Genomic DNA, 25,970 nt, shown 5'->3' on the forward strand with positions numbered 1-25,970 from the left:
GCTAACATCTCCAGGCAGATGTGTTGATAAGGCCTCCCAAGCAAGCCGGCCTCAGCGTGGAGAAGGTGTGACAGACCAGGGCAGGAATTGGAAAAGGGGAAATTCACAAGTAGTGGGATTCAAAAACATTCTCGCCTCCGCTCTCCTCGCCGTCCCTTCGAGTGCTCTTGGGAACCCAGCGGCTGTCAGACCTCCTGCTCCAAACCTTGATTGATGATTCCATCTGGGAGTCAACACGACACACTCACGGCATCACTTCCTCACGCCGCGACTCCGCATTGGATTCCAGCGCCATGCGTCATCCATGACGTTACCTCCGAGCGTTACCTGAGATCTCCCTGTTAGCCGTCAGCGGGTGGTGAACAGCCACTTGATTTCTGGCCCGCTAACAGCTTGTAATTACTTTCAAACGCACGTCAACTTCTCCACACCGCCCACGCTTTCGCTGCTGCCGAAGCTGCAGACCTCTGATTGATGAGTCTGAATTCACCTCCGCTTTTTTGGGGCGGTCAAGTTTGCAGGTATCAACACTCGGGGGGTTGAACTTGTCATGTCCTGGAAACATGGTCATAGCGACACGTTTGTGTATGTGAATGGACTGACAGTTGCGGGACGAGACAAACAATATGTTATGTGGACATATCAAAATGTTTTGGAAGGTTTTAAGTTTACCTGTAAATATGGAGAGTGCGTAGAACAGCGATTCCCAACTGATGCCTCGGAACCCAAAACTGGACAGCTTGTCAAAAATGACATGAAAACAATGTTTGACTTCTGGGTTCTTTGTAAGTGAATACACATCAACAGTTATTTTGCTCTGTTGACAAAGTTATCTTGTTCTGGTTTGTCAATATTGCGCTCTTAAATGGATTTTGCATATGTAAATGTATATATATGTATATATTTATGGTTAAAATGATGACTTAACGTGTGCTTTTCCAGGCTGTTTTTAGAAAACAACCACATTTGTGTTATGTTCTGTGCACGCCTGGACCCCAGATGCAGAGGCATGAGGCTGATAAACAGTGATAGTCTCTTGAACAAAGCCAACAAGGAAGAGAGCAGCAAGAACCGGCCGAGTTTGGCTTGAGCTGGCAAAAGGCGTCATGAAAATCTGCTCTTGTAAAACAAAGAAAAGCAGAGGGCCAGGCTCGGCAAACTACAGGAAGACGCTACAACTATTAAATGTCCAAAAAGTCCAAGCATAGAACAAAGAACCGACATCTCCCAGCTACAAAAAAAAAATCCTTTTTAAGTAACCAGGAAACTGAGACGACACAGAGGCGGAGAAGGCAAACATTCAGTCGGTTTGACTGCTATAAAAGTGGATCGTGACATCATGACAATGGGAAAATGTGGGCCCCCTGGTCTAAAAGGTGATTGCGCAAGACGAGGGGTCTAGATGTTCAATGCTTCGCAATGTACAAAACAAGGAGGAATAGCTAAGGCTAACAAATACATTTACCACGTGGGGTGCAAACAAGAACACACCCGAAAAAGAATAAAACCAGGAAACCGTAAACGGAATGCATCAACACAGAGGTGGCATTAGCCAAATGTGACACCTCTATACCTGTACCGTTTTAAGGTACAGTGGTGCCTGAATATGTTAAACTGAATTCTTGACGTTACAAAGAGTCAGTGCAGGGAAAATAAGTCATCACTTCTCCTGGTTCTAGTCAGTGATCGAGCAGCAGCATTTTGGACCAGCTGGAGAGTTTTCAGTGGGTAATGTTTCAACGTCGCATTTTCTTGAAAGAAATGGGGCAACCTTTATAAAACTCAAAAAAAAACACAAGGATACAATAAATATAAATGTTTCCAGACAGAAGGTGCGTATGGCCAAATTCTGTGTCGTGAAAAACATGAAGTCACGACTCCTTGGCGCCTTTTGTGGCAATTTCAAGGACTTTGTGCAAAGAGTCAACATTTGCAAGGGCAGTTGGTGGATAACTTGCTGAGACGTCTATTCCGAGAAGCATGTGGGCGGATGACGGAGCCAGGACTGGTGGGACACCGGCGTCAGACGCTTCATTGACAGATTTTTAAAATAATTTTCGGATGACAAAAAGAACTTTTGCCTACATCTGTGAGTACCTTTTACTCAAGTCTCGCACAGCAAAACACGCCTTTCGATGATGCATCGATGGGATACAGTATATGCGACCTGACCGATCAGATTGCAGTAGATGGGATGCATAGCCAATAGCCGAACGAGGCCTGAGTCGTATTTGAAAAGATCGGAATTGACCTACATTGTGAACGTAGCCTATAAGGGTTTCCCTCAAGAGTTCCAAAGTTCCACAGTGTGCAGTATCTGCTTGTAATGGATCCCCCAGCTGGTTTAATCACCACTTTGTCATTAAGAAGAGTCAGCAAACGGCGAGCGCTCATCAGAGGATTGGCGTAGAGCGAGTGAGTTATGAAATGCAGCCATGTCTCAGCAAACAATAAAAGGCAGCGTGGTTTTGTCCCAAAGCAATTATCCATTAGTTGTGTCCCGTGCAGGAGACTCTAAAATGCTTGTGTGGGATTTTTGGCTTTTGCTGAAAGACATAATGGCCTCTCGCGAGCAAATTGATGAGGCAAAGTAGGAATCGGTCAAGAGCAACCTCCTGAAGAGGCTCCATGCTGATCAACACGCATGATATGCAACACACACGTCGTTAGGCTCTCCCTTTTCTGTCTTTTTCATGCAAGTGTGTGTGTTGTGCGGCATTGTGGCTACAAGCGAGCTCTGCCTAAAAAAGGCCTCCGATATTGGTAACATGCGTGGTTCTGCTCCGGTTCTAATGAGGTCAGCAGTGCACATGTGGCGCGAGCCCATGTTCTTTTTTTGTGACATTTTGCAAAAGTGCAGAAACACTCTGCCTGGCTTCTTGGCAGGGGAAACTATTACTGACAAAGCAGGGAGGAACGTAGCTGTTGGTTAAACACCATAAATGTCTGGCTTGGTGGGGAGAAAACTGCAAACATTTGACTTTCATTCCTCCGGATTGGAAGATGAAAACTCTGGAGCGAAGCACATTCCAGATGTCTGCCTCAGAACCTTTCATTGTCGGATCAATCCAATAGCCGCTATGTTTGCTCACAACATCAGGGCACAAACTAAACTCCCATAAGCCTTTGTTAGCGTTTGGTATATAAACTGTTTTACTAAACAATGGACAAGGCCATTGTTCCTCAAAAGAGCCTTCTTCGTAAAGCAGATACAAACTGGGATGCCGCAGGGATCAACACTGGGACCACTACAATTCCACCCCACCACAATCCTTAGGAAATACAGTAAAACCTCTGAAGTCAACCTGGTGGTATTTAAAAACATTTTACCTACAGGCAAAAGTGTTTATTGGGTGTCGGGGGTGGGCGATACGGCCTAAAATCCATATTGCATTATATAGTAATCCCTCATTTATCACAGTTAATTGGTTCCAGACCCCACAGTGAATTTTCATGAAGTAGGAATCCTTAGTTCTAAATGACTTTTTAACATTATCAGAGCCATCCAGACATAAAATAACACTCCTTTACTTACCTTTACACTCCTATTATGCAATGTAGTAGACATAAAAAGAGAAAATAAGACATAAGACTCATGCTCGTGCGACATCGGGGGTTCAGAGATGAGTTTTAGCTTCGCGTGGGTTACGGGCGCAACAGTAGTCCATGTTAGGGATTACTGTGCCTGTTGTGAGATCATTCAACCCTGCAATAAAAGCCTGTTCAAGCGATCACATCTGGTGCTTGTGTGTCTCCAACATTACTGAGGCTCCTCCTCTGGCTGCTGACTTATGCAGCATCGCGTTTGTAGGATGTGTGCGCTCACATTGCAGTTGCTGTGTGTAGCTGTTGTATTACTCATGGGTTTTTTTTGTCTTATGAATCTACGTACTTGCTAATTTCCTGTTTGTTGCTGGTTACTCTCTGCTGTAACTCAGTTCCAGTTAGGCGTGTCTTAAAGTGTACTCGGTATTTATTCTTCTGTTGTTTCACTAATTTACGACATCCAAGCTAGCTTAGCTGATTAGCTTGGCTTCTCTGTCTCCGCCTCAGTGTGTCGCACTCTAAGCTAATCCTTGCCTCCTTTAGTGATACTTGGAGGAAATGTCACCATGGAGGCGAGGATTAGTAATTTAGAGAAGCGGCTCCGCATCGTGGAAGGACCGTGCTAGCTATAGCACGCGACATTACAGTGACAACGTGGCGGGCGATAGACTAAAACCTCTATCGGCGACCAAACTGATAAGGTTTCCGTCGCATATGGCTTATATCGCCCATTCCGATTGGGTATTGTTAGCAGGTTAATGGAAATCATGTCTTAATGGCGTGCCAGACAATTAAAACTATTCTTATTTTCATGCACAGTGTCAGCATCCTGCTGTGCTTCCCTCCGACACCTGCCAATCAGTTATCGTCTCCGTGGACGTGTGGCCTCGGTTGTTGTGCCTGCGCCCGCTGGGCCCTGACCTGTTCCTGCTGGACTCCTCCCCCCAGGCTGCCGGATTAATGGGCTGACTAACAGGTAGGAAAATGGAAGTTCTTGAGTTGTGAAAGGCCATCCTGGTTCCCGGGCGGGCCGTGCTTTGGACACCCCTGCTGTCAGTGAGGAAATATGTTAAGCCTGCCTACCATTGGGTGATACTTGACACAGGAGCCCAGTTTGGAACTTAGGTGTGTAGGATTATGTAGAAATGCAGTGATGGTGGATGGAGCTGAATAAACGTGGTCCCCAGTCGTGGGCCTCCTCGGCCGGCCCCGCATGTTTCACATGTTTGAAATGAACACATCACCATCAGTCCTCTGCGTCTGCTTTTGAAGCACTCGAGCATTCAAACCGTGCATCTAACTGAACAGGCATTAATCACCACAAATGTACCCAGCCTTTTTTATGATGTGTAGCGAAGCCTTTTTTTGTTCTTTTTTTTTTTTTTTTTTTTTTTTTTTTTACAAAGTAGTGGGCCTGTACATGGGGCGGGATTATGTCCATACAGAAGAAAGTTCATAAGTAGTTCTAAACATATTTGTTTTGCTTTTCATGTTTTTTTACGTACTTTTTGCAAACACCAATGGCCAATTATGCAAATGCGATGATTAAGTCTATAACAATGGAGCAGGCAGCTTGGGCAAATTTGCATTCAATTTTATGTAACCTCAGCTATTTTACTTCAAATTATAATTTCAAACCAAATCCAGTGTGAACAAGGAAGTGCTTACATTGCTTTCCCATGTTGGAAAGCTGGAATCCATGAAAGGTGTTGAATATGTCAGCTCAGCGTGGACGTGAAGTTTGTGTAGCAAAGGCGTCCCCCAGGGCTCTCAACTCAGCTGCTAAATGCTAAATGTTTGGAGGATACTTGAGGATACAAGAGGTTCAAGTTTCCACACACAAAAAGTGTTTTTCTGTGTTTCTGCGAGTTCCGGAGCAATCGGGTCGCTGTGATAAATTAAAGCACGTGTGATTGATGACGTTCACACAGCTGGACGCCATCCTCTCCTTTTTCTTCCCCCAGCTCATGTTTTGTGTCACACTTCATTCACTTTACACCCCAAAATGAATATTTTTTATATATCTGTGTGGTGTATAAAATTAATCTGAGTCAATGTGCAATCAATCACGGCACCTTTGGCATGAACTTTCTATTTTGATGTTATTTTATGTACCTTTTTTTCTTTGAAAGTGTTTATTTTCATGTCAACGTCAACCCACCCAGGGACTGGAGATGGAAATTAGCCATTGGCAGCAATGCCACATATTGACACCCCTCATTTTGTCCTTTTCTAAATAAATTGCATCTAAATGTACAAAAATAATCCATGAAATACAGGATTTGGTAATAACAACGAACTAAGGCAATTGAGTAATAATGAACAAAAACTGAGGAAATACTGTATGTCCATTTATTACACTTTTCCTCTAAAGAGGAACAATTCCTCTCCCAAATACGCCTCCTTCTTTCCGCAAATCTAGATTCTTGCAATCGTACTACTTAATTCTGGTGAAAGTATCACATCTTTTTTTGGTTTTGTTTTTAATAATACAACATCTTCATGATATGACTTATTTTATTCATGTTTCACCATTTTTAAATTTGTATTTACAACTTTAATCTTGAAATATTAAGATGGTTTATGTTTTGATTTTAAATAAATTTTTTTATGCCCTTAATCGTCATGTTCTTACGATCTTACGATCTCTATAAACTGTCTTAACTGGCTTTTCTTTATTCCACGTTTTTAATGTGTGTTAAATAATTCACTTTTTAAAATGAATGGGGTAAAATATTTAGTTCACGCTGTGTGCAGATGTGCATGGGCACACAATGTGTGCGGTGGTGGGCTTTCATGTGGTTGGTTCCAACCGGGAGGGGAGGAGCAGGTTCAACACGTACGGACCGGACCCAACATCTGCAACCAGGTATTGGCGCTGTTGCCAGGGTGATAAGAATTTAGGGGGTGTATTTGTGTCAATGTTGAAATGGAGTGTTTGTAGGTGGGGGGCGGTGTAGTGGGGTTGGCATCCACTCAGAAATAAAACAGATGAGGACTACAAATTCGTAGGAGGATGAAAAGCACACGGTGTTGCCGGTAACCATACCCCTGTCGATACTGTTTATTAAAAAAAAAAAAAAAAGACTAGCGACTGACATGAAAGCATGTTTTGCTCTTCTCAACAAGCAGCGGGTGCCGCTGTGGGCCCCTCCCCCATCTAAAAGCACTCACAGGCGGCTCAGTCTTGTTTGTGACATTAAAAAAGGAGCGACAGAAGGATGTTTATTTGTACATCTAAACATTTTTTTTTGCTTTGCATGTTTTTTCCTCACTTTTTAGCACAGAATTCTATTACATGCACCCCAGCATCTACGTACATTCCCCAATAATTTAAGCGTCGTCGGAGCTCTGCAGGTGTCCACGCCACCTAGCAGCTCCAGGCTAGCTCATTTGTCACTGCTCACCTCAATAAACGTCATCCAAAACGGAGCTTGGCTTGTGTTACGTCTTGCTGAGGCCCTATCTGAGCAGAAATTACATGATATATTTTATGATTTGATAATGAAAGCCACGTTTCCTCGCATGTAAGCACCCTCGTCTCCATGTTGTCACTTTATTAGAGAAACATTACGCTTTCATTCTCCACGGAGCTGCAATGTGAAAGCTTGACTAGGACCTGCTGTGTGTCATCATTTGGTCACGTCCAATAAGCAGCGGCTAGTTAGGTTGGAGTGCACAGAGTTGACACATTGATGAAGTGAGCGTGGAGGATCAGCAGAGGTGGACTGGATTATAAGACGACAGACATCTTGCTTTGGGACTTGATGCTGATGAGAAGCTCTTGGGTTCTTTCTGTCCTCCAAGCTGACAAATGCATTTGCAAAATGAGTAAAAAAAAACATGAAAAGCAAAACAAATCTGTTTAGAACTACAAATGAACTTGGCAGTCAAAATGTATTTGTGGCGGGCCGCAAGACTGTGCTATTTTACTTCATGAGGTAAACGTAGAACTGCATGTATTGAATTCCAGTGGTTGTTTGCAGTGGTGTACTACACCGCCGCATCGCGCCAGGAGCTGTTTCTGATATTTTGGTGGCCACTCTGCTCGCCGTCTTCATCGCCGTCTGCTCAGTTTTGGAGAAGGACCCATTTGGACGTCCACCATATGATGACTGGAGCGAAGCGAGCGGGCCGTCACACGTGTTTGTCATTTGCGTTGCGGTCTGGACACTGGATTCTTTCTCAGCCTTGGATTTGATTTGTATTTGCTCCGCTTTTATTTTCAAAAATAGCATCAAGCCAAGAGAGGGGGAAAAAATGCTAATCCAACATTTTCATAGCAGGAGCACAGCACTCATGTGAGATAGCATGACGCATAAAGACAAGAACTCGTTATGCAACAACCTCTTATTTTATTCTACATCATTTCATGAGCACACTTGGGTTTGTGTTTGTTTTTTTTTTACGTTTTTGTTTAGAGTGAACTTTTGTCTTTTATATCAACTCTAAGAAATTCACATTTACACAAAGCATTTTACATTAGTAGCAAGTACACCCCCCCAAACCCTCAGGATTAATAACCATGAGAGACAATCACAGCACACCTCCCTGCAGGCTGCACTGGCGCAGTCACATGACCCCGGGTCACGTGACCACTGGCTTTCCATGTGAGTTTGGAAGTAAAAACACCAAAAAAAATAGAATATAGCTGTGATGTGTTAATTCCACGGCGTCCTCTTGACCCCGAACGTACCTGTCAACCCTCTCGTTTTACCCGGGAAACGCCCATGTTCTGCCCTTCTTTCCCGGCTCCCTCCTGTTTTAGTAGTTTCCCATATTTTAATTTTGATGAAGAAAAACATTCTGTAGCAGCTCACATCTTAGTAAAGTGGGGCCTTCAAAATAGAAGCACGGCAGTAAAATAACAGAATTGCACTCCAGCAGACAATCGGGTCTTTACTCCAGCACAATCCTCCCCAGTTGTTTTCTTGTGTCGGGGGGGTTGCTGGTGGAAATCATGGTGGAAAGACCACAATTTCCCTCATTTTCTGTAACATTTCCCTTATTTTTGAATTCCCTTGTTGCCAGGTATGCCCCTGTCCTTCATTATGTAAACAGGATGCACACAGTTAGTTAGAAAAGCCAAAAAAAACAACAAACCACAGAAAAGTCTACAAAGAAAAAGACACAGCTCGCAGGCACTGTGGTGTGCGGCTCTTTGAATGCGGTCGTCTAATAAGTGCTTGGAAAAAAACAAAAAAGACAAGCAAGTGATAGCAAAGCCTCAAAATGGGCGTCAATCGTCTGCCAAATAATAATTAGCTAGTTTTAGAGATGAGCGTCCTTATTATTGCCTCGTTTGGTGTGGTATAGCTCAGTCTTGGGGCAGGGGGGTCCAAAGTGCGACCCGGGGGCCATTTTTAGCCCCCAGCTCATTTTTTTTAAATTGGGGCTCAGTATATTCTAAAAATAAAATACATTCATTACCAAAGAGATATATTAGTAAATATTACACCGGTTTGCTTCACCACCTGTAACACCAAGCTAAGCTGTGGATGATCTGTGGATTCCCAGGAAACTTTGCATGGGGGGGGCGTGGGCTTAAGGAGATGATGATCAATTTTGGTTCAGATTCGGATAAAAGTGGGGGGTTGGAACTTTGAAGTCATGGTCTTTAAGCGTGTGTGTGTGAAGTAGATAAGGCAGGACGTTGGTGTTAGTGATTAATTTAGGTTATTATTATTATTATTATTATTATTCCACGGAAGAACCATTTTGACGCTAGTCCTTTTCAAACAGCCTATAAGCCGGCATTTTCCCACCTCTTTGTCCAAGTCGCTCTTGTGTATTAAACAGCTTTTACACAGAATGCACGGGCGAAATAATCCTGCAAACATTCTGCCTTTGAAAGCAGAGTTTGAGCTGTAACAGAGGCGGGGCGGCACCTGTGTAAAAAGAGACGGGCGGGAGTTTAACAATTCTCTGTGTTGAAAACAACTGTCACCGTCAGACACGTCTAACGAGCTGATGGCATGTTTCGCTTTGTGAAAGCGCACACAGTCGCGAGGTAAAAGGCACGGCTATTCTGCGGGGCGTCTGTGTGAAAGGAGCTCCTGAACGCAGCTTGATAATGATACTGTTGTTTGGTGGTTGCTGGCTGGTGCTTTCACACAGAGATGGTTTATAAGAAGCGGTGTTGTTGTTGGGCGGTCAGTGGATGATTTATTTTTTTTTTTTTAAATCAAGCCATGCTCTCCCCTCATACGCCGTAACAGCTTCTGCTTGAATGCCACAGCCAGGATGCGGGTGAATCACACCCACTCTGCCTCTCGACAGGAGCTTGAATCATAACGCATCACGTGCGCGCGCAACACACACACACACACACACACATTCTTTCTTGTTTGCCTCGGCTTCCATCATGCAGAATGAATCACAATATAAAAGAGAAGGAAGGACCAGAAGGTTAGATGTTAACCATGTGACCATTCCGTGACTCGCGTGTCGTCTTCTACTGCCTCAGCATTCATCATTTGAATGAAATCTCACCAATAATCTTGCACTATTGTAAAAATATATAGCAGGTCACTTTCACGCTGCATTTGAGGACTTTGAAAGGTATTTATATGTCACAGGGAGGGAGGGGGCGGGGGTGATAAAAGGTGTCCATCCCTGTGAAGTGACTCTTCCATACTGGAAATGTCAGCAGCTGCAAACGCGGATAAGAGATCCAGAATGTCATGATGGCGCTTCAAAGAGGCTGGTGCCCACACACACACACACACACGCACACACACACGCACGCACGCCAAAATGATGAAGGATGCTGGAGCCGGCAGTAATTGCTACCTGTCCGTCACCCTGTCTTGCTAATGGGCGCCACGGTGACGTGAGCGCCAACGCGCTAGCGCCTCGGCTCTGTCCGTCAAACAAGACGGCAGCCACAGATCACGACACAAGGGATTATCTCTTGTGATGATACTCCCCAGTTATTTAAGCACGACGCCAGATGTGACGGGCGACGGCCAGATTTCTTGTTACTTGTAATACCACTCCCTTTCTGCAGGGGCTGTAGTGAGCTGGTAACTGGAACTATTGATGTTACTATCTTAGCCGTGGTGTTTTAGTACCCATGTTAAGCGTAATAGCCTAATCCTAACATCATGGTTGGTTTCCTGTACCAGTTTATAATATGCTGCCCCCTGCAGTTTCAGAGTGTGTTAAGCGCTGGCTTGTTTTGTTGGTGGAACCTCAGAACTCAGAATTTGACTTAAATTTGCAAACAAAAGTCTAAAAAAGAAACTCGAACCTGAACAAAAATGCTTTCGGTTTTCTTTTTTCATTTGTTTGTACCATAAATGCTCCAATTAACGGCTCTGTTCAATTAACCGGTGGGGTTTCCTGTTGAAAAAATATTGGTACTAACGGCTGTAAGGCAACCTCCTGGTGTGTGTTTTTTTTTTTTTTTTTTTATTTTATGAACTCTACCTAATGGCAAGTAACCGCATTTGAATTCTCATAATTGGTCAGCACCCCTGCAGCGTTATCTACCTCTGCATGCGCTGTAAAATGTTGCTGCTCAGCTGTTGGCGTGGACTCATCAGCTATGAATGCTGATGGAGCATTTTCCTTCTTATTGCATATTACTACATTGGTTCTGTTTCTGTTGTGTGGACAGTGTAAGAGTTAGGCTTTCCTTTCCACTTTTTCATGCACTCCAAATCATGAATAACTTGGTGTTTAGGAAATGTCAAAATGCATCTTCTTTCAATTAGTCCTCTTTGAGGTTTTGGTAAATAAATGGCCGCTGGCTTAAAAAAAAAAAATACAGTTGATGACGTTAAAATGATACTTGAAACATTTCCTGTGCTGTGATTGGAAATATGATCAGAAAAATTACAACTAAACTTCAAGAAGCCTCCCGGAATGGGTTGCGTCCGCCGCAGTTACTCTAAAGCACAGCGCTGCGTTCAGGGTCAGCGCTGACGTCACCGCTGGACATCTGGAGGCTTGCTTTGCTCACCCTCGCCCAGCGTCGAGTCACGGCGGTGAGTCAGCGCTTTCGTCTCACGTTGCACATGCAGCAAACCTGCTGATTCAGCCGCGCTTTGCTTCCACCGCAAAGTGAAAGGCCGGAGGAGAAAGAAACGTTAAACGGCGTGAAGTGAAAGAGGACCCCCGGCACGAAGAGGGCGGAGGCGGTCGCCTTGACCTTCCTCCCAACACGAGCTGCTCCTAGCAGGTAGAGAGCTGCCTGACAAATGAAAGAGAGTAAAAAGAGGAGTGTGGCGTGAGTCAGAGCACCGCAGGCGCTTCTGGAGGAGGATGTGAAGGAAGGTGCTTGAGTTGACCTTCCAGGCACCGGTGTGTTTTCAAGGCTAGTCGTCGCGTTTGAGTTTAAGGGCAAAAACGGAAAGCTCGCATTCAAAGTGTTGGCAGTTAGTAAGAAATGGTGGAATATTCCCTAAGATGCACTTTGATCATCTACAGTTGGTACTTGGGGGGCTGATAAGAGTCCAGGCACATGGTTCTAGAGACTCTGCATGCAGGGATGAAGAGTCAGGACGGGTCCAAAGGAGGTCCAGCTACTGGAAGTCTTTGGGGACAATTCAGAGTCTATGTGCCCCCCTCCCCTTGAGAACCACCATTTAGACACCCGCTCCCCTCTCCGTCATCTTGCTCATCTTCTTCCTCAGACTTCAGGAGGAGGCGTGACGGTCCGGGGGCCGCCGTCCACCCTCACCACTGCAAAGAAAAGAACAAATGTCACCTCTAGCGACAGCGCTGATATTTAAAGACTTTTTTTTTTTTTTTTTTTTGGTGGGTTGGCTGTCGGGTCCTTCATTCACTGCAACTTCCCACAAAAGTTTTATTACTGAATTGTAATGAAGCACAGGGTTTGTCCAAAGTGCGGCCCGAGGGCCATTTGCGGCCAGTGGCTGTTTTCTTATTGGTCCGCAGCACATTCTAAAAATATAATTTAACAAGTATTAATTTTTTTAAATAGTAGCAAAAATGGAAAAATCTGCAGTAATTTTACAAGAATAAAGTCAAAATATCAGAAAAAGTTGTAATCTAAAGAGGGTCACAGTTTTACAAGAATAACATGAGGAAAAATAATATTTAACATCAAGTTGAAATAGTCAAGATACTTTTTTTTAAGACAAGACACAAAACAAGCCACAAAAATTTAGGTGGGGGAAGAATGTCATTTTAGTAGCATGGAGATGAATTATCAAAGACAAAATATGTAATTTTTCAAAACTCAACACAACAAAATAAAGTTTTGGGGTTTGTTTTTTTTTTTACTAGGTTGGGGAACAAGTTATGATACAAGAATAAAGCCAAAATATTATGGGAATAAAATCATAAGAGAAGAAAATGCACAAGAAGAAAGTTGAAATAGCTGGAAAACAGCAGAAATGGGGGGGAAAAAAACTGTAATTTTACGAGAATAAAGTCAAAATATTAAGAGAAAAAAGTTGTGTTATACCACGAAAAAAGTCTCAATTTTACGCAAATTAACGAGTAAAATTATGAGGAAAAAATTTCATTTTAGTAGAATAGAGGTGAAATATTAAAGAAAGAATACATTTAAAAAAATAACATTGAGACTTGAGATTGAGATCTTTGCAGGTCGATCACAAGAATATTAGGGAAAAAAAGCATTATTACATCAGTGCCCTCCCCTCCCTGAGAGTGATCCACAGGCACGCATTTTGACCGCTGAACACGCCTGCATGTCTCGCCACCCTCCAGGCACGCTCCGGCAAGGAGCCCAGCCCCCAAAACACGACCGGAGGTATCAGTGCACGAACACCGGATCGTTTAGCGAGGGAGAGAGAGTGAGTGACAGCGCGCAGCGATGTGCTTGTGCACACATCAGTAGTCATTGGACGTTATTATGGCTCACAATCTGCCTTTGCTACCTCAAAATTAATATAACTCCATAAACGTGCACCTCCAAAAAATCTTCGAGACGCCACAAGTCCGACCCCGATGAAGAGCCACAAAAGTAGGAGTGGCCAAAGGCACCAAAAGCTGAAATGTTGACACCAACAACCAATAACACAAAGCTTTGTATTTAAAGACAAACTTTTGACTTTACTTTCTACAATACACATATCTCCCCTGGTTGGGGGGAGGTAGATCCTGCACAGGTTCACAGCCGAGACCAGGGATCTTGGTCTCAAAAAGGTTTGTGACCACTACTGTAAGTGTCTTCACTGACCTTTGGAATTTAGAAACGGCAGCGTAAATAACATTACTCAACCATAACCCAGCTTTTATTTAAAAAATAATAAATAAGTAAATACAATTACATATCAAATAAAGAAATATTGGGGAGGGGGGAACAGTTGAGCCCTATTTTCGAGTATTCTTGTGGCTTTTGAACTTTGAACCCTGAAGGCAGCGCTGTGCTTTGTTTGCAAGGCTGCCTTCAAACTGTCAGGAGCAAGAAGCTGATTTTCCCACAAACCTTTTAGTCAACGCCATGGAAATGCCTCAGGAATGAAGCGTGGACCAAATCCCCACCCCCATCCTCCTCCCCCCCCCCAAAAAAAGTCTGGCGGGTGTTTATCAACGCATGCTTGTGCCAAAAAAGAGTGGCACAAACCTTTATTTTGGAGGCTGCTTTTGTCCACATCCATTCTTCCTCATCTTTAGCACACCTGCTCTCCACCTCCAACTTCCCCCACCTTTTTTTCTTCCAAGCCATCCACTGCGGTCATAAAGCCTGAGTGCAATCATCGCTGCTATGTCGGCACCATAACAATCACCATCGTCCTAACAACAAGCATAGCACCACGTTCAGGATCAATACGCGCCGTGTGCTCTGAAATGCAACACTATCAAAGAAAAGCTTTGTTATGCACCGTTTCTTTTCCCTCATCTTTACAATGTGAACATTCTGGAATCCCCAATCGGGCCGTGGAGCCACAAGAAAGCTTCCAAATGGGCTCGGGGAGAATGAAACGCTTTCATGGCAAGAAGAAACAATGCAGTGCAACATTGTGATTAAAGTACTACATCATGACTCCCACACTGCAGTGTGGTTATGCTTTTATACCTTGTATTTCTCAATATACTCCCTTTTAACATCAGCATTTAGTCAATGGCCCTACATGCTTTCATAATAATGGAATGGAAGTTTGATCAAGCAGCAGCTCATCGCTTTTAGCCACACAGCAACAAACATGGCAGCGTGACGGTCAGTCGTGACTCATCCTCGTCCTGCAACGACGCATTTTCTTACGTGACTCAGCTGCGCTCTAAAGCCACAGCAACAGCAACAGTCTAATGAGATCCAATGCAAAAAAAAAGACAGTTCGCCTTTACAAAGCTAAGAATGATAGTTGTGATCAACACTGTCAGAAAGGGATTGATGTTCATTCCGGTGGATCCCCTCCCCCCCCCACATTGACAGCCCCTCAAATTTGTGGATTTTTGCTCCAAAAAGTTTTTTTCTGTCATTTTATTGTTATTTTGCTGTTAATAATTGCGATCCACAGAATTTTGTGCAAACAAAACCTCACCCACAAATCGCCTTTTTTTTTTTGTGGGTCACCCGCACAGGTACCCGTACCAATGCAGGACCCTCGTGCTCGCAACCTAGTGCGTACAGCTTACTCTGATTTGATCTCAACTGCTTCTGCTTCCAAGACGCCATGAATCATCAATCAGTTCCCCACAAGCCAAAAGAAAGCTTCTATAATTGCTCCCCCATGGCATCATACTTTGGAGGCTAGACTGCGCTGGCGTACCTAATGTTGTGGCCAGTAAGTGTTTGTTGCAAGCGGGCTCTTACCTGAGGTCAAATGTAGGACAACGATGAGTGTTGTTGAAATGTTAAAGGCACTGAATATTGTATGCGGCAGGGAGAGAGGGATGCTGCCAAGAGAGGTGCTTCTGTTTAATGAAGACGAGGGGAGCTGCACCCCCCCACCACCACCACCAGACCCTCAGCGATGACTCATGCGGGGGAATACCTTCTGTGCACACAAAAAGGTATTTGCTCCCTTTGCCTTCTTGTAAGAATATGGCTTGTTCATACTGAAGGCTGTTCCTATTACAGTATTTTGTCCTCCGCCACCTTTATGAGGAGTTAAAAGTCCGTCGCACACCGGCCCTGGAAGCGTTCTAAACCGCAGCGTGGGACTTTCTTATTTTTGTTAATGGCTTCCACTCACGCTAACGCCAATTAGCATGTGCTAAACACCAAGGCCTGCGTCCCGTCGCCTGACACCCGCTAATGAGGCGCTCGGCTCAGGAGGATTAGGATGACGCGTATTATTGTAAACGAAGCGGGGCTGGCTGAGCTGCTTGTAATGAAAATATCATATTCATTAGGCTCCAAAAGGCTTTGGGAAGAAATGATCTTTGCAGGAAAGACAATGGCGGCTCACAGCGCCTTTTTTGATTCAGCGTTATCAGCTATTGTGAGACAAAACATCAGCGTATTCGACTTAGATGAAGGAGTTACGGAGGGGAATGGGAGGGAGACCATATCGGATTCATCTTTGTGACGCTGCAGCCAACTTGTGGAACATCAAATGTGAAGTAACTCAAATGTAAACCCAGCCGTGGCAATGTGAGGCTGAAATCAGGCACAGTCAACAGCCTTCACGTTTGCTAGCTACGCTTCGACAGTTAGCGTCTCATATTGACTTTGCCTGATGAATGGGCTGGCAGATAACTGTACAGATAGACGCATGAGTGCTGCCAGCACGGGGGAGCTGTGGTACATTAAGGGATAGATATTAAGATGTGTGCATGTTTGCTGCCAGCACACTGGGGAGCTGTGGTGCATTGAGACTGAGACTGTTACCACCACCAAGTATTACAGAAAATACCCTAACCAAAAACAGTGGATGAACTGTGATGTAAGGGCTAAGCTACGTGCTCGTTCGACTGCATTTGTCATGGGCACCGCTGATGACTACAAAAAGGCCAGATATGACCTGAGGAGGTCCATACGGGAGGCCAAAAGACAGTACAGACAGAAGCTGGAGGGCTACTATTCCACCTCAGACCCTCGGCGCATGTGGGCGGGGCTCCAGCACATCACAGACTATCGACAGCAGAGTAGCGTAGCCACGTCCAGCCAAACCACACTTCCAGATGAGCTGAACGAGTTCTATGCCCGCTTTGACACCCAAACTTCTGATGAGCAGAGAGGGTGGCTGAACCTGGGGAGCACACAGGACGCACCTCTCATGGTGACATCAGCTGATGTGCGCAGGGTTCTAAACAAAACAAACCCACGAAAAGCAGCAGGCCCAGACAACATCTCAGGACGTGCACTTCGGGTTTGCTCATCAGAGCTAGCTGATGTGCTTGCTGACATATTTAACCTGTCGCTTGCACAAGCATCTGTACCGACCTGCTTTAAGTCCACCACCATAGTGCCCGTACCCAAGAAGAGCAACGTGACCTGCTTGAATGACTATCGCCCTATAGCACTCACTCCTATTGTTATGAAGTGCTTTGAAAGAATAGTCATGACCCACATCAAAAAGAGCATCCCGGCGGCAACTGTGGACCCTCTACAGTTTGCATATCGCCAGAACCGGTCCACGGATGATGCAGTCAACACTGCCATCCACACAGCCCTTTCTCACCTACAGGGCCAGGACACATACGTCAGAATGCTATTTATAGACTATAGCTCCGCTTTTAATACAGTCAGCCCCCACAAACTCACAAATAAGCTCCTCACACTTGGCCTGTCTCCCTCCCTCTGTAACTGGGTGTTTAACTTTCTCACAGGCAGACCCCAGTCAGTCAGAGTCCACAACCGCACATCCAGCTCAAGAATTGTGAGCACTGGGACCCCACAGGGGTGTGTGCTGAGTCCACTCCTCTACACGCTCTTCACCTACGATTGCGTGGCCTCCCAGAACAACACCAGCATCATTAAATTTGCGGATGACACTACAGTCATCGGCCTGATCACTGGTGGTGTTGAAACATCATACAGAAGAGAGGTGGCGGACCTCATAGCTTGGTGTCCTGATAACAATCTCCTTCTCAATACAGATAAGACTAAAGAGATGATCATTGACCCAAGAACAAGGGAAAAGGAGCCGCATAGACCCCTGTTTATTGGTGAGACTGAGGTGGAGAGGGTGAAAACCTTCAAGTTCCTTGGCACACACATCAGCGAGGACCTCACCTGGTCTCACAACACCCAACAAATTCTGAAGAAGTCCCAAAGGAGACTGTACTTCCTGAGAAGACTGAGGAAATTTGGCATGTCCACCACAATCCTGAGTTGCTTCTACAGATGCACCATCGAAAGTGTCCTTACCGCCTCCATCACTGTTTGGTACGGTAACTGTACAACACGTGATAGGAAGGCACTCCAGCGGGTGATCAAGACCTCACAGAACATTGTTGGGGCAGCCCTCCCCACACTGCAAGACATTTATACATCTAGAGTCCTACGCAGAACACACAACCTCATCAAGGACAGCACACATCCACAACACTCATTATTCACACTCCTGCCATCAGGCAGACGCTACAGGAGTTTGAAGTCCAGGACCACAAGGCTGGCAAACAGCTTTTACCCACAGGCCATCAGGCTTCTCAATGAAGCACTCAGACACGCCACACGCAACACACACTCATAGCACTTTATTTATTTATTTATTTATTTGTATTATTTACTTGCATTAATGTCTCTTCTGTTGTTGTTGCTTAATTTCTTGGTATTTATGTATATGTGTTTATGTTTCTTATGTTCTTATTCTTTCTTGTGTTTTTCTTTCTTTTCCTTGGGAGAATGAACAGAATAAGATTTTCATTGCATGGTATAACTGCTGTTTTACCATGCACATGACAATAAAACTCTCTTGAATCTTGAATCTTGAATTGAGGGCTGGATATAAAGGTAAATGGACGAGGTGCATTGAGAGATGCACGAGTGCTGCCGACACCGAGGAGCTGTGGTGCATTGAGAGTATAAAGATAGCCGAGTGCTGCAGGCACTGCGGTGCTGCGGTTCATCGAGGGGAAAGATGAATGCAAACATGTACTGTGACACTCTGAAGATCCGCTCCCTTGGTGGTGGGAGCTTGGTGGGGCAGCACGAGTGCTGCCTGCAGTGAGGGAGCTGCGGTTCATTGAAGAAAACCTGAATTCCAACATCCCAAGTGAGTAGCGAGATAATTGTGTCTTGCCTACAGTCAAGCACAGTGGAGGTAGTGTCACATCCAGGGCTGCACGAGTGCTGCCAGCACTGGGGGTTCTGGTTCATTGAGTAAAAGATGAGGGCTGCACAAGTGCTGCCAGCACTGTGTACAGCTTGATTAGCACTATAGATGCACTAGCCACTGAAAATGAGTCACCACACAGCAATTATTGCTTAAAAAGCTGGCAGCACAAGTGAGTACACCTCACAGTGAACATGTCCACAAAGTGTCAATCTTTCCGTCAATGACCCGCAGCTCTACCAGTGCCGGCAGTACTTGTGTAGCCCCAGACCGTGATGCCACCACCACCATGCTTGACTGTAGGCATGACACAATTATCTTGCTACTCAGTTGTGTTGCCAGATGTTTAGACAATGACTGCTCATTTTCAGTAAATAAATACTGCTATATAAGCTGTACACTGGCTACTCTAAAGTGCATCCAGGTTTGCGTTCTAAGTACTGTACCCTGATGTCACTGGAACATGAGGGCTGTGCTGACTTGTGTCAGATAATGTCTAAAAATAGAAAAGTGTCCATTTATTGATCTCACCTATCTGTTCCTGTGTGCGTGAACGTGGGGGCGCGGCCTGTGCCTGTTGTTGTTGTTGTTCCTGAAGACTCTGACTGTCCACCGAGATGCCGCTGTCGCTGTGCAGCTTCTCGCCTTCGGGCGTCACCGTCTGGTTGTTGGTCGCCTCCGCCGCCGCCGCACGATTGTTAGCCGCCTGTTTGTTCTGCTTGCAGCTGTTCCACCTGTGGAGCGATGACAATATCACATACTTTTTTATTGTCATATCTTATCAGGCTTGCTCTGGTAGACCGTATATCAGTCTGCGTTGGATGATGTGAACCATCATCCAACCATATGTTGGGTCTGGTAGGTGTCCAAAACAGGCCCTATTAGGCAGTAAAATGTATCAAATAATAGAGTCAGTCAAAGGTAATGTCATAAGATTATTTCACATAGAAGTGGCAAAGAGCTGTTTATTTCCCCCGCGCGTGTTGTTATTGCAGCCATGGCAACCATTCCCCTCACAATGTGGGTCATTTTTCTAAAAAAATAAATAAATAGGACTCGCAATGTATATAGGAAGCGTGATGTGTCATCAGGATAATCATGTTGTTTACGTATGATGTCGTCTCCCTGAGGCTTGTTTGCCTGCAGCCATTTGCTTTTCCTTGGTCTTGTAACGTGTTTATGATCAAAAACATACAATATGTGTGTGGTGCTCATTTGTGTGAATGGGTTCAATGTGGGAACTGTGTGTGTGTGTGTGTGTGTGTGTGTACATCTGGTTGTCTTCACAAGGCCTGCGGTAAAATTAACACAATCAAATGTTTGGGTTAACGGCTAATAAATGTGTTGGCTCACCAAGAAATATTCATCATTGTTTAGGAATATTTGAATGTGCGTGCGTGCGTGTGTGCGTGTGTGTGTGTGTGTGTGTGCGCGTGCCTCATAAAAGTAGCAGTTGAGTCCCCCCACCCTCAGATTCAAATAATCAATGCCTCTAACGGCCCTTCAAATGTGTGTGAGACAGCTTGAGTGTGAGTGAGTGCGCGTGTGAGAGTGACCTCTATAATGCATTTAGCGCCCGGTGTTTTGCTGGGGTTTTTTGTGTTAAAACTGAAAGGCTGTTAGCGATTCTGGGTCAGATCCTGCAGCCTGAGGCCACATTAATCACCTCTCGTTGCCACTGACCTCTTAAAAACAACGCACGCCACCAGGCCCACCAGCACCACGGCTGCCAGGACGGAGCAGGAGATGGGGATGAGGTTCTCGTTGAGGCCACGGCCGAGAAAGCGCGGCGAGCCGGAGCTGGACGTGGTGGTTTCGCCTACCGGCGGCGGATCGGAGCCGTCGGGGAGGAAGTAGTTGGGGAAGGCGGGCGACATTGGGTCCGTCTCGGAGGAGGTGGAGGGGAAGTAGGTGGGCAGCAGAGGGTCTGCAAGATGAGAAGGAGACATGAGGTTCAGTGGTAATTTTGCAGTGGACTGTGACGGTGGAGAATCGGACTTTTGTGCATCGACATTATGTCTACCATGAAGTGCAAAGGTGTTGTTTAACTGTCATTGCTTGGACCATTTTGCTCAAAAAATAGATTTTCTCAGCATCTATCAAAGTAGGCCAGTTGAGAGACATAGTCCCTCCAGCAGGTCCTAGGTCTTCCCCGAGGCCTGCTACCGGTCAGACGTGCCCTTAACGCCTCCCCAGGGAGGCATCGGCTCCTCTCAGTGTGGAGGAGCAGCAGTTCTGCTCTGAGTTTCTCTCTGATGACAGCACTTCTCACCTTCTCACCCGTGATCTTGTCCTTTCGGTCACTATGTGAACATGTGACATAACCACGCCAAGTAAATAATCCAAGGAATTAACGTTACGTTGCACCTGCTAGCTCGCTACTTGAGGTTTTTATGAATCGTGCTGACTATTTGTTGATTCGATGTTTCTGGAATGCAATGCATGTCCTTTAAAGCAGCACATAGAAGGGAATGCTGGAGTATTCCTGGTATTCCGAAAACCACAAGATTTGACTTTTCTTGAGATGAAACATTGTAATATCTTCAATGAGGGACGTTTTTGGCAGCACATTAATGGACGCTGTTTTGGAGGTCTGGTTCTGATGTTGCACAAAGGAAGTGTTTCTCAACAACCCCCCCCAACACACACACACACACACACACACACAGCCTGACATTCAGGGCCTATGGATCCATAGATGGTCTAAACGGGGGGGAGGGTCATTATTTCAGCCACTGGATGAGTCTGGTTCCTGTCATCTCAGCGTCGGGAGAGAAGAAGTCATTTCATAGATTGTTCCGCATCCCCTTCTTTTTTTTTTTTTTCCACCCCTCAATTAAAGACTGGCCGTAGTTTCCACAGTCCCGCAGCTCATCGGGCGTTCAAGTCCACTGCAGCAGAGCTGTCAGCCCACTCGTGATTGCTTCCCCTTTAGGGCTCCGTCCTGCCAGAACCCTCCAGAACAAGGAGGGGAGAATATGCAGCAGCATGTAATTCCCAGCAGAGCGTCAGAGCTGCTCCTCATTAGCTCCGAGCCGGAGTGAACGGGATTAACACCGTGAAAATCTCCCGAGGCTTCCTTCAAAGCCAGCGATTGTGACGCTCCGACCCCAACTCTTGACAGGTCGTTCCGCTTCCCCGCCGTTTGGATCGATAGCGCAAGACCGATTAAATTAAATAAAGTTGAGTTTTATTCTGAAAATACACAGCCCTGTTTCATCCATTAAAGGTATGGTTGTCTCCCCCAAGGAGGTGTGGGTTTCTCCATCCTCATGTGCATTAGAGGCTTTCATGTCAAACTAAATTAGGCAGCGTTCATTATGTTCATCCAGACACCCCATTTTTTCACATAACGCTATAAGGCATTTATGGCACCCCCTATGGGTTGTACTTAAAATGCTTTGGAACACATGCTAGCATACATTTAACATCATCATTAGAGAAATGCTCAATGACTTATGGACAATTAGTTGCGAAGCCCCGCCCCGTTCCCTTGCAAAGATGTTTTGTTTGGTGGCGGCCATGTTTTTCACCGATCTTGCTCAAATTTTACACACACGTGCTTTTCACGGCCCTTAAGGTGTGTACCAAATTCGATGGTGATTGGACTAAACCCCCCTTAAGTTCCAGTAAGTGTTTTGTGGAGCGCATTGAGCTTCATGAGGAATTTCAAGTCAGCCCACTCAGGGGGTCAAACTTTGGCAGTTGAATAACAGCAACACCATGTGCTGTATTTGTCAGAAGAATACTGGAATAGCACAGGGAACACAGCAGGGGTGCACGTTTTGACCAGTTTCATCCTTTTGTGTGCAGCGGTTCCAGGGCAGAAGAACTACTCAATGGGGCTGTCCTCATGTTTTCACATGACTGCACTGCCAAGCCTTGGTGGAGGTCTTTGAGAGTGCTCCTATTCGTCTCAGCATATTTTTAGTCCTGGTTGTGTCACATGAAGCATGAGCTGATGCTCCATTGGATCCTGATGTTGTTGGGCTTACAAACAATGGATGCTAAAATGTGCACTTGGTTAAGTGTCCTCTGATGTGGTCAGCAGTGTCATCTGTCTTCTCTTGTGTTTGGTTCTCACACTGCGATATTTCCACACACAAATAAACCCTTGAGCCCCCCGCGTGGGGTACGGATGGGCAGCGCAGCTTAAAAAAGCAGAAAGTGTTTGCTGGCGGTGACGGGGCATTCCTTCTTCCTCTTTCAGAGAGGATCGCTTTACCGAAATGTTAGAAAATATCTTTCACAGACGAAACGGCACTGCTCAGGAATCATGCGCGCTTCTATTTAAAGTCGCGCTATTGATTGGGAGCCGCAGAAAAGGAACACGCTGCGTGCACCTGGTGACCTTCTCCTGCGGCGTGTAGTCGGGTTTCCTCCGCTCTGCCGTACATCATCCCGCTAATGCACAGGCTATTAGCCAAACTCAACCTTGCAAATGGAATAAAGTGGAACTTGGAGGTGTGTTAAATGTGTTTAGCTGCCTTTTCTAGTCAGTGCTTCCGCGCACCTTTTAACGTACGTGAAGTAGAACCTTGAAAGGCTGCTACGGAATGTTGATCAACCTTCAAAAGGAATAACAGTTTGACCCTGCAACAGGCTACGTTTTAAGTAGGGGTGTCAACTTAAAGCATTCATTGCAATTGATTAATTAGTCATATTTAGTGGGGGGGGGGGGGGGGGGGGGGGGGGGGGGGGGGGGATAAATTGCTTTTATTAATTCTTTTCCCATTGTACATTGTAGTTGGGAGGGCAAGGTGAGGAAATATTATCTGCCGCAGTAATACGATGAATTGAAATAAAAATACCTCAAGGTGAGGGTTTTCTCCATTTCTCGATGAAATTAAAAAAGATTAATTAGATCAATTGATTACAGATTCATCCCTCCATATGTTAAAAACTCTTGACAGCACTAGTTTTAGATAAGATTTTAACACTCTTAGCTGCACTACAAGTGTAAAAATAAGCTAACCGCTGTTAGCTTAATGTTTTATTGAATACAATAAAGTGATAAAGTGCCTCAAATATCTCATTTTCTACTTCATATGAAGGTGTAAACAGAAGTGAAGCAGTGTTAACAGTATAAATTGGGGGTGTCCAAAGTGCGTCCCGCTGCTGTTTTGTCATCGGTCCACAGCACATTGTAAAAATATCATTTAACAAGAAAACAAAAACATGTCAACATAATACTAAGAGAAAAAAGAACGAGAAAAAGTCGTAGTTTTATGAGAATAACGTTGTAATATTATGAGGAAAAATAACATCATTTTAGTAGAATAAAGTTAAAATATATTTGAACAATTTAAGTCGTAATATTATGAGAACCAAACAAGACTAAATAAAGCTGACATTTTTGGAAAATTAGGTTGCAGAAAAAGTTATGAGATGTTATGAGTAGGAAGCTGAAATAGTTGAAAAAAAACAAAATTGTAATTTTGTTGTAACTTTACGAGAATAAAGTTGAAATATTAAGAGAAAAAAAGTCGAAGTGAACGAGGGGGAAAAAAAGTCCCAATTTTACTAGAATAAACGTATAAGATTATGAGGAAAAACGTCGTTCTAGTCGCACAGAACTGAAATATTCAAGAAAAAAATGTTGTTTTTTTCTTAAAGTTGTAATATGAGAACCAAACTAAATAAAGTTGTCATTTTTGGAAAGTTAGGTTGAGGTAAAAGTTACAATATTATGGGAATAAAGTCAAAATATTAGGCACATAAGGACATTCAGGTATGAAGCGAAGAACATTTACAAAGATTGTTTGAGAAGAAAGTTGAAATATTTGGAAACTTAAAAAAAAACAGTGCAAACAGTGAAGTTGATATTAATAATGGGTTTTTGACCTTTATCACAAAGCTGAGATGCAGTTTTTTCACTACGTGGCCTTCGCTGGAAAACGTTTGGACGCCCCTGGTGTGAAACTGAGTATGGTGGCGCTGCAGTTAAAAAAAAAAGCACCTTTAAAGGCGCATGTTTTCCCCGAATAATGTCAAATGCGGAATTGTACAACCTTGGAGGTTTTGGACTTCAGCGATTCCGCTGCAGCCCTGATGAGAGCAGCTAAAGTGCAGCATAAGATGACTTAATCGCGGCTCTACGTGCAGATGATGTATTAAACACGGCTGGCTGCAGTCCAGACTAAAAAGCCCGACGCTCCAGGAGGCCTGCATTCCTCTGCGGGCTCGCCGGCGGTGCTTTTCCAAATTCACTGGTCTTTGGTGGCTTTGAAACAAAACGAAGCTGAGCCCGGCGAGGGAGCGGCGCGTTTATGAGCAGGGTGCGGACGAGAGGTCTTTTGTGGCGGCCGTCCATGACTCCTTGGCCGCTTCGGTGATGAGACGAGCAACAATGACGTCTTTATCAGCAACCAGAACACTCTCCCCTCTGTGGCTCATCAGACGCATCCTACCAGGGAGTCAGGGAGGCGCTCTTTCTTCCTTTCCGGGGGGGCGTCGGGGGACACAGGGGGGAGTGTTTTCTGGGGGTGCTGATGAACAGAGAAGCTGCTGTCAAGTTTTCTAATTAGTTGTGGTCACTGAATGGATGCCGGCCAAAAGGAGGAGGCAGTGAAAGTCCTGGCAAGAAAACACCTGCTGGCGGTGAGAGCGTGGACAAAAGTATTGAGACACGCCTCTCCATCCCTTCATCAGTCGATCAAATGATTATTTCTTCATCTTAGCCTCTAAGTCTGTGGCAACACTTCTGGGAAGGCAGAGCAAGGTTGGTAAAGCGCTTGGTGTGGAAGAATGAGAACATTATTGACCTCTGACGTCCCCACAGACACACCCCAACATCTCGTACAACAGTGTGTCCAAAGTGCGTTTTTTCATTGGCTCGTGGCACATTCTAAAAATATAATATGACAAGAAAACTAAAAAACAACGGCAAACATGGAAATTTTCATTTTACAAGAATAAATCAAAATATTAAGAGAAAAACGTTTTAATCTAACGAGAAAAAGTCCTAATTTTACAAAAATATCATAATATGATGAAAAATAACAATTTTAGTAGGATTAAGTGTAAATATTTAAGAGATGGGTTTTTTAAAGTCATATTATGATTGGAAAAACTAACAAAACAACAATTTCAGTTTGAATTTTTGGAAAATTACTTTGCGAAAAAATGTATAATGTTAACATATCACAATATCATTGGAATAAAGTCATAATATTATGAAAAGAATATTTACAAGAAAAAGTTCAAATAATTCGAAAATTTAGAAAAAAAACAGCTGCAATTTTATAAGAATAAAGTCAAAAT

At 44.5% G+C, this 25,970-nt stretch overlaps 1 protein-coding gene and 1 long non-coding RNA gene across 3 annotated transcripts in view; one reads left to right on the top strand and one right to left on the bottom strand.

Annotated features, from left to right (window-relative positions):
* Positions 1-4,386: 4,386 nt before the first annotated feature.
* LOC129171532 (uncharacterized) overlaps positions 4,387-25,970 on the top strand; it is a 54,126-nt gene continuing 32,542 nt past the window's right edge. The window contains exon 1 of one of the 2 annotated variants that reach the window (XR_008566806.1): positions 4,387-4,522. This is a non-coding gene — a long non-coding RNA (uncharacterized LOC129171532). Of the gene's footprint in view, positions 4,523-15,365; positions 15,499-25,970 lie in introns of those variants that run through there. The other variant, XR_008566807.1, reaches the window with a different exon arrangement.
* Positions 10,109-25,970, bottom strand: part of ngfra (nerve growth factor receptor a (TNFR superfamily, member 16)) — a 30,827-nt gene continuing 14,965 nt past the window's right edge. Inside the window, exons 4-6 of the mRNA XM_054760254.1 lie at positions 20,391-20,634; positions 19,239-19,441; positions 10,109-12,234 (exon numbers count right to left, since the gene is read on the bottom strand). Of these exons, the coding sequence (XP_054616229.1) occupies positions 12,182-12,234; positions 19,239-19,441; positions 20,391-20,634 (500 nt within the window). The 3' untranslated portion in view covers positions 10,109-12,181. The remainder of the gene's footprint in view (positions 12,235-19,238; positions 19,442-20,390; positions 20,635-25,970) is intronic.

This window comes from Dunckerocampus dactyliophorus, chromosome 18 (genome assembly GCF_027744805.1).
Source record: "Dunckerocampus dactyliophorus isolate RoL2022-P2 chromosome 18, RoL_Ddac_1.1, whole genome shotgun sequence".
Taxonomy (NCBI): domain Eukaryota; kingdom Metazoa; phylum Chordata; class Actinopteri; order Syngnathiformes; family Syngnathidae; genus Dunckerocampus; species Dunckerocampus dactyliophorus.